This window comes from Kryptolebias marmoratus, linkage group LG20, assembly GCF_001649575.2.
Source record: "Kryptolebias marmoratus isolate JLee-2015 linkage group LG20, ASM164957v2, whole genome shotgun sequence".
NCBI classification, from domain to species: Eukaryota; Metazoa; Chordata; class Actinopteri; order Cyprinodontiformes; family Rivulidae; genus Kryptolebias; species Kryptolebias marmoratus.
The window spans coordinates 21,928,543-21,946,597 of record NC_051449.1 but is presented as its reverse complement, the minus strand read 5'-3'; the positions used below and the strand labels follow the sequence as shown (position 1 = coordinate 21,946,597).

Below are 18,055 nucleotides of genomic sequence, written 5' to 3'. Positions count from 1 at the left end.
AGGAGGCCCAGGGGAAGACCCAGGACACGCTGGAGGGACTATGTTTCTCGGCTGGCCTGGGAACGCCTTGGGATTCCCCCGGAGGAGCTGGCCCAAGTGGCTGGGGAGAGGGAAGTCTGGGTCTCCCTGCTTAGGCTGCTACCCCTGTGACCCGACCCCGGATATGTGGAAGAGAATGAATGGATATAAAATTCCTGCCAGAACTGACCTCAGGCTGCTGCTGTCTACACTAGCAAATCAGCCTAGTATTCCTTACAAAAATGCACATTGCCTCCTGTCATGCCAGAGTTTTAGATGAAAATCGTCTCAGGTGTAGAAATGGAGTTGTAGCTGTTTTAATCAACCTTTGAAAATAACAATATGAACAAGTTCATGCTCGGAGTGTGTGATGTGACTGACTCTCAGCTACTACCACATCATAATTTAGCTCAATGCCTGTAAAACTGACTGAGTTATAGACATTTATTGTTGTCATTTATTGGTGGCCATCTTGAATTGGACTGACTCCAAAAGGTAACTGTAGATGTACATCTAATTATTACTTTATGAGACTTTCTTTAAATTGATGGAGTTGTTCGCAGTATATTCTGACACACACTCACAAACGTTAACCTTTGCATTTTGGTGGCGGGTGATGATAACTGTGTTAGAAACTCATGGTGGTGTCAAGCTCTATAAAATAATGTTTACATGGATTGCTATGACATAGCAATCTGCTTTAGTCTTGGCCACGTTCAGGCTAGCCGTTTAGCTCATCAGTCCTGTCAGACTTGAACTGTGTTTCGCCAAACTGAGGTCGTTCAAAGAGCCATCTACAACAGGTAAGACTGTAATTGTTTATAACTTTTCCAAAGAACTGTGGAACATGAATGGTTCCGTACACAGAACTTGAATTGTTCTTCAAGAATGTCAAAGATATCCCTATAAGAAAACTTGTCCACTGGGCTTGGTTAATGTTTTGGGTGTCTCCGTTATCATTCTTGAATCAAAAACAGCTTTCCTGGCCCGATGATTAGTGTGTACCTCAAAGTGAGCAGACTCACCCCGTGTTTTCTACTTTGGGGAAAATCGAGAGGGGCAGAGATACAACAGAGGAGAGAAATCCACTCCAACACATCTGTGAAACAAGCCACAGTATAAAATGAAACAACACAAGCTCACAAAACCAAACTTACAAACACAGAATAAAGTGTTAACAAACAACAACGAGTACCAGACCTGATAAGAGTCAAAGATCCCCGTTGAACTGGCATTGGAGTAATCTGTGGCGTGGACGCGTCCTAAAACAGACATGGAAACACCAATCATGTAACTAATGATGTATCATACAGTTAAAATAAAGTATTTTTCTACTTCCTCTCTCTCAGAGGGGTGAACTGAAACATTCCTTCGAAATTTCAAGCAATCAGTGATGCAAGAAAATTGGACAGACAAGGAACTCTGAGTCTTAATATCCTGTTTGATTACTAAATGAAGTCCACAGCACGGATCACACGGTGCAGCTGGATGTTTAAAGGACCCTGAGCTGAAAGACGTAGGAGGCTGGACGTAATTACTGCCACCAACCTTTTGTTAGTTTAAACAGGAGCCAGGTGTCTATTGTTCCGAAGCAGCAGTTGCCTTCATCGATCGCTTGACGGACCTGGAAAAAGCAGAAAACATGACGAGGGTGAAACGGGGAGGGAAGGAGAGTACAGCACGTTCCTGCTGTGACTTAATGACTCTTTTTGTGTTTGGAGCTCAGCAGGTCTTTTCTGAAAATAAACCTAGTTACATAAAAACGCTAACTGTCATCATTTATTTGCCTTTCATGTAAATACATGCTGGAAATGTCTGCTGACAGAGTCGTTGCAAAAGTCAAATTAGAAAATTTTCTTAAAATTACAGTAATAATTTTAAAATAAAAAAAGATTATTTAACAATAAATCTTAAAATTAAAACAATTTTTGTACAACACCAACTATGAACTGAAAAAGTTTTCTAAAATGTAAATAAAAACTGAAATCATCTGCAAATCTCCCATATAAACCCATATTTTAGTCACAATGACACATAGCAAACATATCAAATGTTGAAAATTGCACCATATTTATGGCAGCAACACATCTCAAAAAAGTTGGGGCAACAACAGGATGTGAGGATGTATGTGGTATGATAAAAAAAAAAAAAATCAAAAAACAGCTGGAGGAACATTTTGCACATAATTAGGTTAACTGGCAACAGGTCAGTAAGAGGACTGGGAATAAAAAGAGCGTTTTAGAGGCTGAATCTCTCAGAAGTAAAGACGAGCAGAAGTTCACCAGTCTGCAAAAAACTGTGTCTAAAAATAGTCTAATAATGTCAGAATAATGTTCCTCAACGGAAAATTGGCAAAACTTTGAATATCCCATCATTTATGGTTCATAATATTCTCAAAAGATTTCAAGAAAATGTAGAAATCTCTGAGGTCAAAGGTCAAGACTGAAAGTCTGTATTGGACTGTTGTGATCTTCAGGCCCTCAGGGGCCACTGCGTTAAAAGCAGATCTGATTCTGTTCTGGACATCACTGCATGGACTCAGGAAGACTTCCACTAATCATTATCTGTAAACACAGTTCACTGTCCATCCATAAATGCTGCTTAAAGCTCTATCAGGCAGAGAAGGAGCCAGATGTGAACACCATGCAGAAACACTGCTGTCTTCTCTGGACCAAAACTGGTTTAAAATGGACTGAGGCAAAGTGGAAAACTGTTCTGTGGTCAGATGAATAAAAAATTGAATTATTTTTTCGAAAACAAGGATGCCACATCTTCTAAAGAGGAGAGGGACCATCCAGTCTTTTGTCAGTGCACAGTTCAAAAGCCTGCCTCTCTGATGGTATGGGGGTGCATTAGTGCCTCTGACATGGGCAGCTTGGAACAACATGTGCTCCCATCAAGATGATGTCTTTCTTATAGAAGACCTTGTAGATTTCATCAAGACAACACTAAACCACAGACTGCATCCATTACAGCAGCATGACTTTGTGGTAGAAGAGTCCAGGAGCTGAACCGTCCTGCCTGCAGTCCAGACCTGTCACCAACTGAAAACTTTTGGCACATCATGAAATGAAAAAACAGACAACTATTCAGGATGGTTGAGCAGCTAGAATCCTCCATCAGACCAGAATGGGACAACATTCCCTCTAAAACCTCCAGCAGCTGCTCTCCTCAGCTCCTGGATGTTTACAGACTGGCGTTAAAAGAAGAGAGAAACATAGACCTGTTCTGAGATGTGTCGATGTCATTAAATACAAAAGTATCTTATTTTTTCTAAATAAAATGATACAATTTCTTAATTTAAACGATTGATGTGTTTACCTTATTTCATTGTGATTAAAATATGGATTTATGAGATTTACAAATCATTGCATTCTATTTTATTCACACAACGTACCAACATTTTTGCAGTTGTGGTTGTATTTGTTAGACTACCTGTGGGTATTGAGTTACTCGGCTTACTGTAGTGGGTTTTTTTCCTAAACAATGAACAGGTTTTCCATCAGTGATTTCAGCAGCTCTGTTCAAACACTCAAACTGTTCAGTGTGCACATCAGCTGCTCGCTTTAAGGCGGGAAGGAAGCCAACCACACACCTGCTTGTAGTGGGCCAAAGCCCACACGAGGCGAAAAGTGACATGTTGAGTGGAAAAGACAATGAGACTCGCGGCGAGGGACCGTTTCTGCTGGGTCAGGAAGTATACCACCTTCATCACGCTGTGGATTATCTGAAAAGGTTGGAAAAAGATAAAGCGATAACGCATGAAAGGACATCATATTCAGACCTAGTTTAAATGTTTTATCTAGAGTCTGACTCAAGTGTTTGTTTGCAGTCATAATCTTCTTGTGGGACAAAATATAATATTCTGCTATCACTTCATACTTTCACTCAAATGTTGTGATGTACTGATAAATAAAGAACAAAAAACAAGTATTTAGGACACCTAGTTTGTAACACAGTAACAGAAAACAACAATACAGCTTCAGCCCAATCTTGAAAGTGAATTTATAATGAGCATTTGTCTGATGAGTCTAAAAACTGCTTTTTTGTGTTGTACTTATGAGATTTGCAGAGCTAATCTGTCAACCAACAGAGCACAGAAACAAAACAGGATATAAAAAATGACATGTAACAACAAGCAACATCTGTGAGGTTTTTAATGATCACTCCAGTTGGAAAAAACTGAGGAAAATATGATGAAACAAGTTATTGAGAAGATGTTTTGCTGCTTCTAAAAGGTGTTAAGGTTTGTTTTACTTCCATTTTCAGCTTGAAACTGATGGCAAATGCAGCCCATACTGCATACTGATATCTTTACTGCTGTCAGAAAATGCTGTGGTGGTTTTTGGACCACAAACATTTGTTTGAAAGTTTGTAAAAAAACATTGAAAGCAGTTCTTTTTTTTTTTTTTTTTTTGTGTGTGTCTCTGCAACACACAAACTGCAGCTTATTACATTTCAAGGAACTGTTTTGAAAGGTCTTTTTAAACTTTAATGATAGGGTTTTCAATCATGAAGGCAACAAATTTCAACACAGCTGTAAGGCGATTGGTCAAAACAATGTAACTGTATGGTGTCAAGTCAGTTGGTTGAATGCAGAAGCGCATCCATAGAACCCACTACTACAAAAATACTTGTAAGCAACAAGCAAAAATATGTCAAACGCAAGTTCTTATCATTTGTACCTAAAAACAAAACATGGAGGAATGGAGCACGAAGGTGGAACTGATAATTAGAGAAATCACAAAGTGATAATAGACCTTTTTTTACAAAATACTTTCACAGTATGGCTAAAAACACGAGTCCCTCTCTGAGCCATCTGCCTGTTCATAAATCACTAATTGAACTGACCATATCCTGCGAAGATATGAGCTTACATGAATGAAGCCAGCGTCACAGAATCAAAGGTGCGGTGTAAAACTCAGCACAGACGTGGAATGCTCCACATAAAATGTGTATCGGACCACCCTAAATACACACAGACCATCACTAAATCACACCACTGGCTCAACCTTACATATTTTGACTGTTATGGCTCTGTTATGACCTCGCTTGGTGGATCAGAGGCGTAACAGCGGTGCAAGTTCAACCCCCTGTGCCGCCTCGATCTTTTCCTAAATCAAACTAAGTTGGTGTCTCAGGCTCATGGCAGGTGACTGTAACATCACCTCAATGATCCCATCTGTGGTGAGAAAGCAAAGAAAGAAAAAGAAACAAGAACGCATAGTTTTCAGAGCCGTCAGCGAGCTCAGTTTGATCTGAAAGCAGCTATTATTGACACAGTAGCTGTCAAATGTACCCAAAAGACATACAGACCAATTGTTTGTCAGTGTAATATGACTTAAAGGTAGGACAAACAGACTTAAAAACAAGTTATAAAAAATTTGTTTTACATTTTGTGCTATTTTAAAGAAATGTCAAACTAAGAATGCTCTTCTTTAATAATTGTATACAAACCATACAATGACAGTAAAGATTATTCTAGTTTATTCTATAATACCTTGGATATTTCAACTATTTCAACTTTACTTAAGTACTTCAAAATACGTCAATAAAGAAAAGCAAACAGGAACATGTTTTCTTTAATCTACACCTATATGGATATCTGAATTATTATTAGAATCTGCTCCCCAAAAATCTAGTATTGCTAGGCCTTTGAATTGATTTTTAACACCCTTTAACCTTCAATTTTACGCAGTAAAAATGGCACAGGAGGTAAACGGACTCACTTTCATGGTGCAGGATCTGTTCCAGGATTTTACGAGCTCTGCTGCTCTTTGGTCCTGCCAGCTGATAAAGTTGTGAAAAGGAACTCCAGTTTTTCTGTCAAAAAGAGCAGCCAGAAAAAACAAACACACCAAATCAAGTTTAAAACAAATGTGGTGAAACAGTTACTTAGAGGTTTGTCATAAAGTCTCATGGAGATGTTTAAAGCAAAGGGAACACAGCATGATGAATATCTTTACCTGTCCCAAGTTGTGAAAGTTGCTCGTTGAGTTGAGATGCCAAGAGCTGCTATCTGGCACATCTGAACTCCGGCATCTACCAAACGAGCACAGCAAATCGACATGCATAAACATGGTTCTAATAAAAAAAAACTGGGATGCTATTGCTTCTTTGGATGCAAAATTGTTACAAATGGTTTCTAATTTATTGTAGACAGAACAGCTTTTTTCACATTTCTGTACATTATAATCAAATGAAATGCAAAATAGTGCCTCCTAAATAACCCAGATATCGAATTAGTGCTTCATAATGATAATAAACGCTGCTTAAATGTGACACTTCTTGTAGATCTGTTTAACTGGATTATAAGTTTTAGCCAAGAGCGCCTAAATAACAGACACAGCAGTTTCTGTTTATGAGTCAATTTCTGTTTTTTTTTTTTGCTTTGAGAAATAAAACCACAAAGGATTTTTTTTAACATCAGCTGCTGTGCTTTTGTCAATGAGAGTGGATGTTGCCTGCGTAAAATGAATGGCATCAGATTTCCTTCCCCGGTGGAGTCCCAGGTGTGTGTGATAACAGGACACGGAGCAGCTGTACCTTGCACAGCTCCTTTGACCACAGAGGTAAAACCTTTCCACAGTGCATCTGGGTCCATCTCCACATGGCCTACCTCTGGATACAACGGGACAACCTAAAAACAGGATTCATTGAAAGAAAAAAAACAGCCTGTAAATATTGTAGAAAGTCAGATGTGTGTTATAAGAGACGTAAAACAGACAGAAAAGGAGCTGAAAATACCTTGGTGGCGCATGATCCTCGGATTTGTGCCTCCTGGTCGTAAACATGACACCTTATTGTCGTGGTACCGACGTCCACTGACAGGATGAAGCTTTCCTTAATATATCCGTTCCTCCTGCTGCCCATTGTAAAGCCAAGACAGCCAAAATGTCCTGTTATTCCTCAGATGAATCCTTCGTCCTCCATGGTCGGCTCAGACGCTGCTTCCAGCATGAATGGATGGTGTGGTTTGATAAAAAGCGGATTGTTGTGTTACTGGGGCTGTAACTCGACCCCTGGACTTTGGGTTTTTGTACAGTTCAGGTTCAGCCTGTTCAAGCAAACAAACATGTTCGTACTACAGTTTGTACTCCGAGTTTCACAATGTGTTGACGACACGCTCTTTAGTTCTGAGAGTCAAAATAATACAAATCTAGGGCTTAACTAGGGTAAGTTTAAGCTAAAGCTACACGGCTAGCTGCTATTATATTTTGATATTAGAGAGACTAAGGGTACAGAAAGCATTCCTGTTTAAAATTATAGGATCCTACAAATATTTACAAGGTATTAAGTCAGAGAACTGATACTTCTACAATTAAACGGTGGAATTAGGAAAGTTGAAGAAGTTGAATAGCATTACCTAAAGACTCCTGTCGGCATCCGTAGAATACCATGCGCATGCGCAGTAGTCGGACGTCGTGTCGTAGCTGGCCACACGTGTATTTTTCTGTGCTTCGACAGTTCCTGCTTCTGCGCTCTGTTTTAACACGAAACATGGCAAAGACAGATGTAAGGACGGCATTTTAATTTGTTTGTGTTGATTAAACGTTAAAGTGGTATAAGTTTGAGTTTACCGTTGTTTGTTCTCACGTGCGGTGAACTAGTAAGCTAACATACTGAAAACAGGATTCTCGTGTGTTTAAAGGTTGATTAAAGATGGTGTTTTACTATCTTATCAGTTTGGTTTAAACTGGGAGGTTGTTGATGGTTGGAAAGATACTGCTTTTAGCACTTTAAAAATACAATTGTGACCCGAATTAATCACGTTTGCATAAATTTATTGTGTTTTTCCCAGATTGAAAGCCGAAGAAAAAGCAACGTGGTGGAAGGAGATGATGACACCCCAAACACTGGCAAGTCTTTTCTTTCAAACATGTTAACATACCTGGTAATCAGCATGAATTCAGTTAATTAACAGGTATGTTACCAATGTTTTTATAAATGGTTTATGTTAAAACAATTTATTTCAATAATACCAAGTTATGGGTTAATAAATAGGAAAATTAAAGGGTCTTAAAATCCTAAATTTGGGGATATTATGTCCTTTGAACAATGTGACAATGTAACAATGTTACATATTTTTAGATTTGTCATGCAACTTGCAGCAAATGCTCTTTGATGAATCTTCAGATTGTACTAACTTTTTCAGAGATTAGAGTAATATTAATCTGTTAATTTTTAATAGATAACTAATAATAAATCTTTATTTACTCCAAAGACTGAGTTTGTTGCCACAGAAAATTAAATTGGCATCATATTGTCATTACCATTTTCATATTTTGCTGGTGAAAAACGATCTGTGCTGACGAATCAAACTGGTTGATTTTTGGAATAAAGGCAGCTTAAAAACATGAGTCCTTTGGGTTGTTGAAAAGTCTTTTTGCTCCTTCAGGATAAACGAGCAGCTTTTGTTGAAGAAAAAGTTCCTAATTATGCCACGGCTCTCAAGTAGAAAGTAAACAACTAAATGACAAATGGGATTCTGGGTACTTTTCCTATTTATGATAAATTCAGATTCCCATTATTCCAACCAGAATTGCATCGGAGTCAGCACTCAGAGTAACATACCTAGTTTCAGAAGGGACACTGGGACGGCCTCCAGTAAACAAAAGTTTGAAAAAGGAGAGCTCAAAGCTGTAGATGAAGCTGGAGGAGGAGGAGGAGGAAGATAACGAACAAATAACATGTCAGAGAAATCTTCTTGGGAGATCTTGCAATATGTGTTAGCTCTTAGAGTATGTCTTTGGGTGACTCTCAGTTACTACTGCACCAAATTTAGGTTCAATATCTGTAAAATTGAATGATTTGTAAAAGATTTTGTGTTGGCTAATAGCAGGCTGATGTGGTGGTCATTTTGAATCAGGTTTGCTCCAGAAGTTAATCCGTTTGAGATGTATATCTAATGATTACTTTCTGAGTTTCATAAATATGTCTTGTGGTTCAAGAGATATTTTGCTAACTGACAGACAAGGTTTAAGAAAAAATATTGAATGATGTATAGTGCTCTGAATGGGTGTTTAGGTTGATTCTCAGATAATACCATAACAAATTTCAGTTCAATATTTGTAAAAAAAACTGGCAGAGCCAAAGCTATTTTTGTGTTTTCTAAGGTCAGTTGGTTGTGGCAACCATCTTGAGTTACGGTGACTTAAAAATTCAGGACAATAAATGTGCATTCATTGATTACTTTCTGAAAGTTTTACTAAAATTTGTTCAGTGGCTCATGAGATATTTTGCTAAGACACTCAGTACACTCCAATAGTTAATGGCAAAATTTTAAAACGGATTTTTCAGTTGATGCTCAGCGTGTTAATTCGGTATGACTTGCAGACTAATGTTTAGGTTAATAATTGTAAAGTTGTCTGAGTTGTAGCCACTTTGTATTTGCTAAGGTTATTTAGCTATGGTGGCCTTATTGAATGTGATTGACTCCAAAGGTAATCAGTTGTAGACGTACATCCAGTGTTTGCTTTCTGTTAGTTTCATTAAAATCCATCCATTTGTTGAGTTATTTCACTAAAGCTGCAGACAAACAAACATGTGCACAATGGAAAGAGAGCTTTCCTCAGTAAATGTGTATTGGGAGAATGTGAAAGGAGAGTGTGGTGGAACACCAAATCTACCAATCAGATAATGGGTTTTAATAAGGAAATTTCTGGAGTACTTTGATATTTTGAATCTTATTTTTATCCATAAATGGTTTTTGTCACAAAGTTGCCTTTGTTATTATGAAGTTTAAAGTAAAGTCATCCTATTGTTTTACTTTGTATTAATTTCAGAGGTTGTCCGATAAAGGTGACTCTATCTTCACAGCTCCTTTTCTGTTTAAGTATTTAAAAAGTGGCTGTATTTAGCTGTGTTTCAGTCTGGTTGTCTGTAACTTTATTACTCTGAAATGCCTACCAGAGAGAAACAGTTCAAACACATGATGCCTGGGGTGTGATGGATCCTTAAGGATGCTGTGAGCTTTACTGAGGGCGTGGGTCTTTAAATGTCCTCAGCAGAGGAGGGAGCAGTTAATAAAGTTTCTTTCAGCAGTATTGATGACCTTCTGGGAGGCTGTTTTCTGTTCTGCTGAGCAGCTGGCAAACCAAACATCAATACAGTAGCTCAAGACCCTTTCAACAGAACACTGATAGAAAGTTCCCCACAGTTTTGTTTCTTTTTTAAAATACAAATTATGAAATGTTCTTTTTCTGAATCCTTAGAAAGTAGAGTTGCTGCTGTGCCTTCTTTGCCAGTGTAGTGGTGTTCTAAAAGAGGTCATTATTTTTGCACACACTGAGGAATGGAGATATCTTCACTTAAATAGTTTTGTTGTGAAATGCAGTTTATTGAAATGTGTTTAGTTTTTATATAATGACAAAAATACAAAATAATGATCAAATAATGTGTACATATTTTTGTTCAGAGTTGTGTGAATGAAATTGCACATAAATTTAGATATTTCATTGATTTCTTTGTAATATGCAAATTACTGTTTTTTGTTTTGTTTTTAGCTGAATATAATGACCAAACTAAGAAAGATGTTTTTATTCAGAGCTGTGCAAGTGAATTTAGAAAAGGGTTACAAAAAACAAAAGCAGAACTAAAAATGTTTCTACAACACAGTTATGTCATCGTCATTTTATGCAAATTAGGTCATTGAATGTATTTAATACAGTTTAGGTCAAACTTATTATCTGCCTATGACAAAACAAAATGTTTATATTTTTATATATGATTTAGTTTGTTTAAATTCCCATAGTTCTCATGCAAAGCTTCCAGTTGGAATATTCCCAAAATTCCCCAGCTTCAATTCCAATGGAATATTTCTGTAAAACCTCTGGAAATATCCCTGAAAATTTCTGTCCCTTTGCCACTCTAGATATGTGCAGTTGTTTGTGTAGAGAGTATAGAGCAGGGGACTCAGGAAGCAGCCTTGTGGTGCTCCAGTTCTGAGACTGAAGGCTGTGGAGAGGTGGGAGCTCACTCTGACGACCTTTGATTCAGTAGCAGATGATATCAGATGGTCCTAAATCTATCAGTTCTTTAAGACAGGACTAAAGTCTAAGAAGAGCAGCCTTGCATTTTTCCCTCAATGTTCCAGGTGGGCCAAAGCTGTGTGGAGAGCTGTGTTAATGTTTTCTGTGGTTCTGTTGGTTCTATATACAGACTGATGTGGATCTAATACAGGAGGTGAGAAGTGTGAGAGTGACAGAGGGAGGCATTTCTCATAATTATATTAACTATTATTATGGTGATTTTTTTTTTACACCATATTGTCTTTGTTTTAACGAAGGTATTTTTAGCCTTAAAAAAGTGCAATTTATTTTGTAAATTTAAACATTGCTTTAATAGCTAACGTACTGCCTTCACAGCAGTTCTGACTTTGCATCAAATAGATTTTCTGTGTCTTACAGTCAGTACGAAGAGAATGGCTGACCCTGAGACTGAGACATCCCCATCAAAGAAAACTAAGCTCATTAACGATGGTAGGACCTGGTTCTCTGACAGTCTGACACGTTTTCTGTTGTTTAAGTTGTCTAATATTCCTGGAGAGGTGCCGTCTTCACACATTTTACTGCCGTATTCTCTTGCAGGCTTTTGTCTTTATGTTGGCAACTTGAATAATTGGAAAACATCTCAGGAAATCAAAGATTCCTTAGCAACATACTTCATGACACACAGCCTGCTGTTTCAGGACATTCAGTTAGATCGCTCCCGGTGAGTTAGAGGAAAGGTTGATTTTTTTGGTGATCAGTGCTCGGTTTAGTAAAACTGCTGCTAAGATTGAATTTTTTTTTTTGTTATTGTAGAAAACATGCATTTGTGGACATGGCCTCAGAAATGGACTTGAACAAAGCTTTGACGCTGAATGGAGAAGAAGTCCTTGATAAACCGATGAAGATCGCCAAAGCAAAAGTTAAAAGCGACAGCAAAGAGAAGGTGAAACATCCTGAAGTGGACAAAAAAGGTAAATCAAAACAGTTTAAAATAACATCTATTAATTATTAAGCTATTAAAAAATCAAGAGGTTTCATCTTTGCTTCCATCAGCTTTGTTTTATTTGTTCATATACGTTTATCCTTGTATTCCACGTCTGTTGTAATGTTTCTTTTTTGTCTCACAACACGTTCTGTCTGTAATGATATCAATGTTTCAGTTGTTGTTTTGTCTGATTCTTCCTGCAAACACATCTTAAGGTGTGCAATAATACTGAATTGTTGAATTTTTTTATTTTTAAATTCTCCCTGGGTCTCTGTAGCTCCGGACTGCAGGTCAGTCCAGTACCCGACTCATCGTCTTCTTCTGCCAAGTCTTTGTAATGTTGCAGAAGGTGGTCTTACATTGTTTGTTGCAAAAAGCATGAACATCACTGGAAACAATTTGGCCTTAAAGGCAGCATGTGTTTTTCTAAAGTCTCTGCCGGACTTTCCTGCATTAATGCTGCCACCTCAGAAGTAGGAATGAGCTGACTCTGAGTCATCACAGAGCCAGGCTTTCAGACTTTCACTTCTGTCAGCTCGCCCCAGGGCAGCTGTGGCTATAATGTAGCTTACCACCATCAGTGTGTGAATGGGTGAATAATTGTAGTGTAAAGCGCTTTGGGGTCCTTGGACTAGATAAAGCGCTATATAAGTGCAAGCCATTTACCATTTTCTGTTGATAATTGTCTACTTTTCTTCTTTGGTCTGGAGCAAATAGTGTCTCAAAGATCTTGAGTGATTCTTTGAGCTCAGTCCATTTTTCTGGTGTGTGATGGTCTGTCCCAGATTTCTCAGGGTTCAGAGAAATTAATGCCGCCTGTGGACAAGTTTACCTTAAGGCTCAGTTTTAGAAAAATAGCGTTTAGTTTGGTCTTTGTGAACTTAACTTTGTGGAGCTCATCCATGCGGTTCTTTTAGGTGTTGATGAACGATGGTTCTTGAATCATAGGTGTCCAACTTAGGTTTTCTTCCTTGTCCTTTATGCACTGCACTTCCTTAAGAGTCATTGTTTAAGAATATACTTTGAATACAGAAAATCTCTGCCAGTCTTTCTGTAGAGAACATTGTTTTAAACTGAAGAGTTTAATGTACATTGGCTCAAAAATCCATTACCATCCCAACTTTGTTTTAAATGTGTTACTGGACTCAAACAGAAAACTAATGTTATATTTTGTTGAAATGTAAAATAACAAGTGATATTTTTATGAAATGATGCTGAAAAAACAAAACATGAACCATCTTGGTTTTATTTTGTCTGCAATGAACTCAAAGTCCACACAAGTTTAAGAATCACTTCATTTTGTTTCTCTCCATACCGTCACAATGTTCTGTTTTGTGTGTTTTTCATACATACCTGGTAATTTTAAGAGCCAGTACTTGACAGCGTGATGTAAGGACCTTTTTGTTTTTGTCAGTCAACGATGGCAGATGTTTGTTCCTGAAGAACGTGCCATACAACGCAACAAAAGAAGACATCCAGAAAATGTTCCACAAAGCCATCGCTGTTCGGTTTCCCGGTGGAGCCAAAAATCCAAATAAAGGGTGAGAGTTAAAAAAAAAACAGCTTTGTTTCCTGTATTATATCAGTATGTGTATCATCTAAAACATTATTTGTCTTTAACAGCATTGCCTTTGTGGAGTTTAAAAATAAAGCAATTGCTAAGAAAATGCTTAAGAAAAAACAAAGTGCAAAGATCCAAGATCGAGATCTGATTGTGGACACTGTAAGAGAAAGAAACGCTCCTAAAGAGCCCGCTGATGGTAAAAACACAGAGGGTAAGAAGCTGTTGATGAGGTGGACTTTATTAGCTGAAGTAATAGTTAGGTTTTTGGTAGTTTTATCTAAAATTTAAGCAATAAACTGCTTTTTACCTATTAATGTTAAAACAAATCTTGTTTCTCACAGCTACGCCTCCAACTAATGTCTTATTTGTAAGTAATTTGCCTAAAGATGTGAGACAAAAACACTTGAAGAAAATCTTTAAGAAAGCGGTCTGTATCAGCATACCTCAAGCCAAAAACAAACCAAAACGGTAAGTCTGCACACTGATTTGGTGGGATTTTTTTTGTACTTTTAAAAACCTTTGTGAAAATTCTCAGCGAACCTTTGCATTTCTCCACAGATGCGCCTACGTTAAGTTTGCAACAGTGAAAGATGCTGAAAAGGTCCTGCTGTCGTCCAAAGATATTCTGATCTGCAAAAAAGTAGTCAAAGTAGATTTTTCTCATCACAAAATGAAGCCCAAGCAAGCAGAAGGTATTTTTGATCATTAATTTATGCATTTCTTCTTAGAAAGTTAGAGAGGCCAGACTGAGATGGTTTGGACATGTGCAGAGGAGGGACAGTGGGTATATTGTTAGAAGGATGTTAGAGATGCAGCTGCCAGGAAGAAGACAAAGAGGAGGTATGTGGATGCAGTTAGAGAGGACATGGAGGTAGTTGGAGTGAGGACAGAGGACACAGAAGACAGATGCCCCTTTTCCACCAGCTCTAAAGGTCCTGGCTCCACTCTACTCTGCTTCCTTTGCGTTTCCATCGGCATTTTTTCGAGGCTGGCCCTGCTTTTTTGGTCCATGCTTCGGAGTAGGGCCAGCCGGGCCGGCCCTGCTTCATGGGCGGCGCAAGCTTAGCTCCTGTTCACTCATTGGTCGTAGGTGTGACCAGATGCAAGCATAAAGAGCGACGGTAGGAATATAAACAACAGCGTTAGCTTACCCTGCAACGTTTATGCCGTCTGTCCCCCAGCTGAAGGTGCTGTAAAGCCTGAAGTCTACGGCGGATAACAGCTGTCCTACTCTGTGCAACAATCTCAGCATCCAGAGCATTTCTTCCACTGCGCCTCTCTTCCTGAAGTCTCAGGAGAATCCCCATAAGTTTAAAAAACAGCAACAACACAGGGCCAACGTTATCCATAGCGCTTTTGTTGTTTACACAACTTGCACCACGTTTTCGTAGCGCACCCCCCTGCGCCGCGACCCCGCCCCCCGCAACGCGAGGAGGCGTTCCTCTCCTACCAACCAAAGTGGCCCGTGTGAACGCGATGCATTCTTTATCGAGCCGAGCCGAGTAGAGCCGGACTTCTGAATTAGAGCCAGTGTAAAAGGGCCAAGAGTTAGATGGAGGTGGAGGACTCGCTGTGGCAACCCCTGAAAAGAGAACAGCCAAAAGAAGAATTAGCTTTTTTTTTTCAAATTAACTTCATATTTAAATTTTTCCACTTTAATTTCATGTTTTTTTTTGTTTGTTTCTATTATTTTTCGATAGCCTCATCCAAAACTCTGTTTGTGGGGGGCCTCGCTGCAAAGACAACTGCAGAAACACTGAAAAGTGCTTTTGAAGGAGCTGTCAGTGCAAGGGTTGCAGTCCATAAGGATACAGGAGTTTCGAAAAGGTTGCTTTAATTAATCTTTCTATTGTGTTAAATTACAAAAGGTTTCTTTAGTGTCTTGTATTTGTTTTTATGACTATTTCAGTTTTTTAAATTCAGGTTTGGCTTTGTGGAGTTTGAGAGCGAGGAAAGTTGCAAAGCTGCCAAAAATGCAATGGAGGACTGTGAGATCGATGGCAGCAAAGTGACTCTAGACGTTGCCTTATCCAAGGGGGAGAGAGGTCAGCAGGGGGCCGGAGTGGGCTCTGAGGGACCTCCCAAAGGGACAGAAGCTCACTGAGGAGGACAAAATGGTAAAGACTAAAACATGTTGTAGCTTATTTTTATCAAAAACAAAAAAACTTGCAGATGTCAACAAAAATGAGTTGGACCTTGACGAAGTTCAGTTGCACCAACATTGACCTCAGATAAATAAATAGAAAAGAAACACAGTGAATAGGGAGGTGCTTTCTTTACCATTTTGAAATTATTTCATTAAAACTCAAATTTGTGAGCTGTGCGATGGGATTTTTTGTTTAGCCATGACACTCAGATCATACATAGACCAGTGGTCAGCCGGGTCTACCTAAAGACACTTTTCTCAAGCATGACTGAGATTGTTTGGGTGTGCAGACGAGGGACGGTTGATACAGTAAATGAAGAATGTTGAATATAGAGCTGTCAGGCAAGAGGAAAGGTGGAAGAGCACAGAGATGAATCATTGACGTAGGGGAGGAGGATCTGCAGAAGGTTGGTGTGACAGAGGAGGATGCTGGGAGATGATGGCACATAAACAACTGATTCTAAAACTGTTTCCAATGCCCCATCAAATCTGAAGAAAGGAAATCTGTATTTTATAACAAGGAAGGACCACTGCACAACAACCTTTCAGAGAACATACAAAGAACCTCAGTAATTCTACAGATTGCTACTTTCCCCTGAGAGCTGTATTACAAGGTGAGATTAACGGTTTAGCCAACTGTATTGAGTCCATTCTCTGTATCATGAAGGAGATTCTCTGTCAGCCTGGCTAGCTCTTCATAGTAAAACCAGCATTTCACTGGGCTGTGACTAGTCTAAACGAAGGGTAGGCAACCCTGGTCCTCGAGGGCCACTATCCTGCAGGTTTTCCTTGTTTCCCTGCTTCAACACACCTGATTCAGAGGTTAAATTACCTCTACATGTTCTGCAGAAGCCTGTTAATCACCAATTGATTCAAATCAGGTGTGTTCAGATTTATGCTTTATTTGACACTTGGTCAAAATTTAGACCTACTTTCTCAGTGTTTTAATTTGTGAACGTAGCCATTTGAGGTTTAAAACTTTTAAGTACAAATGGAAACTATTTTTAAAATAAGTTTGTGTATTTGTATATTTTTTCAGGGAGAAGACATGGAACTATTTCTTCCCAGACTGCTCCTAAAGAAGCAAAATGTAAGAGTTAAGTTGCATGGGAACATTTCCACTGTGGGTTTCCCCCTTGTTCCCTGAAGCTTGTGTGCACGTTCGTCCTGTTTTTAGTTCAGCTGTAACTTACTGCTGGTGAGATCTTTGTCATTTATGTTGTTGTACTATGAAGCATTCAATGTCTTTATACAAAATGTCAAAGAATTGTGGATTATGTAATTTTGTACTAAAGATAAACATTTATTTAAAACTAAAAAGACAGTTCTTGGTGTTTTTCTTAAATTTCTTGCAAAACTCAAAAATAAATCCTGTTTTTCACTCAGTTGGGAAGGCCTTAGTATCTGCTACTTTTATTCCCTTACTAGACTACAGTGATGTACTGTACATGAGTGCCCCTTCCAAATGACACCAGTTCTTAGACACTGTATAACACAGTGCTCTGAGATTTGCCTCACTCATCATTGAGCTGTGCATTAAATCTGGCCAGTCTTTTCTTACTGCACACAGGATGACTCTAATCTATAAGGCCCTACTGGGCTTAGTTTCATCATATTTAGTCACATTTCTACAAAAAACTAACAGCCGCTACGCCTGATGTTCAAACAATGTTTTTCTGTTGGTTCCTTGTGTCAGAACTGAATGAGGGAAAAGAGCGTTCAGCTTTGCCGTCCCCTCTGTGTGGCACCTCCTACAGACTGATCTAAATCTGCCAGGCCTCATCTCTTAGAGCTTTTAGCTCGGTCCTGAAAGACCAGTGTTACTAAGACTTTTAAACAATCCCTGTTTTTAACACCTACTTTTTCTGCTTTCTTAACTACTGTGTTTTAGTCACTGTAAAGATCATTATTATGCTAGGCCCTTGCACTTTAAAATCAAAAACAGCTTATGTGGAGATAAAATGGTTTTGTCCTATTCACCCTGGGAAAAGAGATCTCAATCTCAGTAGGTTTTTATCTGATTAAATAAAGGAGATAACTGTTTTTTTTCCTCTGCCGTTCCTGTTTTAGGTCAGTTAGGATTCCCAGAATTATTTGTTTCCTAAATGTCAGAATATAATTTGAGAATTTTTAAAATTACTTTCTTCAAAGTCACATGTTTACATACTCTAAGATTACTGTGCTTTTAAACAATTTGATAAAGCCCAGATGATGATGTCATGGCTTTGGAAGCTTCTGATTGGTTAGTTGACAACATCTGAGTTAATTGGAGCCACACATGTGGATGTATTTAAGGCACACCTCAAACCTCCTGCTTCTTTGTGTGGCATCATGGGAGAATCTAAAGAAAT

General features: G+C 38.5%; 2 protein-coding genes across 3 annotated transcripts in view; one reads left to right on the top strand and one right to left on the bottom strand.

Annotated features, from left to right (window-relative positions):
• gk5 (glycerol kinase 5) overlaps positions 1–6,928 on the bottom strand; it is a 17,730-nt gene extending 10,802 nt beyond the window's left edge. Inside the window, exons 1-8 of the mRNA XM_025009228.2 lie at positions 6,766–6,928; positions 6,565–6,658; positions 5,985–6,060; positions 5,748–5,841; positions 3,614–3,745; positions 1,567–1,642; positions 1,219–1,280; positions 1,044–1,117 (exon numbers count right to left, since the gene is read on the bottom strand). Of these exons, the coding sequence (XP_024864996.1) occupies positions 1,044–1,117; positions 1,219–1,280; positions 1,567–1,642; positions 3,614–3,745; positions 5,748–5,841; positions 5,985–6,060; positions 6,565–6,658; positions 6,766–6,891 (734 nt within the window). The 5' untranslated portion in view covers positions 6,892–6,928. The remainder of the gene's footprint in view (positions 1–1,043; positions 1,118–1,218; positions 1,281–1,566; positions 1,643–3,613; positions 3,746–5,747; positions 5,842–5,984; positions 6,061–6,564; positions 6,659–6,765) is intronic.
• On the top strand, positions 6,879–17,024 carry LOC108244507 (nucleolin-like). Of its 2 annotated transcripts, none has more exons than XM_025009230.2 (12): positions 6,879–6,987; positions 7,820–7,877; positions 11,427–11,498; positions 11,607–11,730; positions 11,823–11,980; positions 13,409–13,535; positions 13,618–13,769; positions 13,900–14,026; positions 14,117–14,250; positions 15,259–15,385; positions 15,482–15,675; positions 16,744–17,024. In XM_025009230.2, the coding sequence occupies exons 1-11, from the start codon at positions 6,913–6,915 to the stop codon at positions 15,660–15,662; spliced, it is 1,335 nt and encodes a 444-aa protein (XP_024864998.1). In that variant the 5' UTR covers positions 6,879–6,912; the 3' UTR covers positions 15,663–15,675; positions 16,744–17,024. The 2 variants fall into 2 exon arrangements, with proteins under 2 accessions (XP_024864998.1, XP_017286255.2); XM_017430766.3 differs by lacking the exon at positions 6,879–6,987 and adding an exon at positions 7,400–7,533.
• Positions 17,025–18,055: the final 1,031 nt, after the last annotated feature.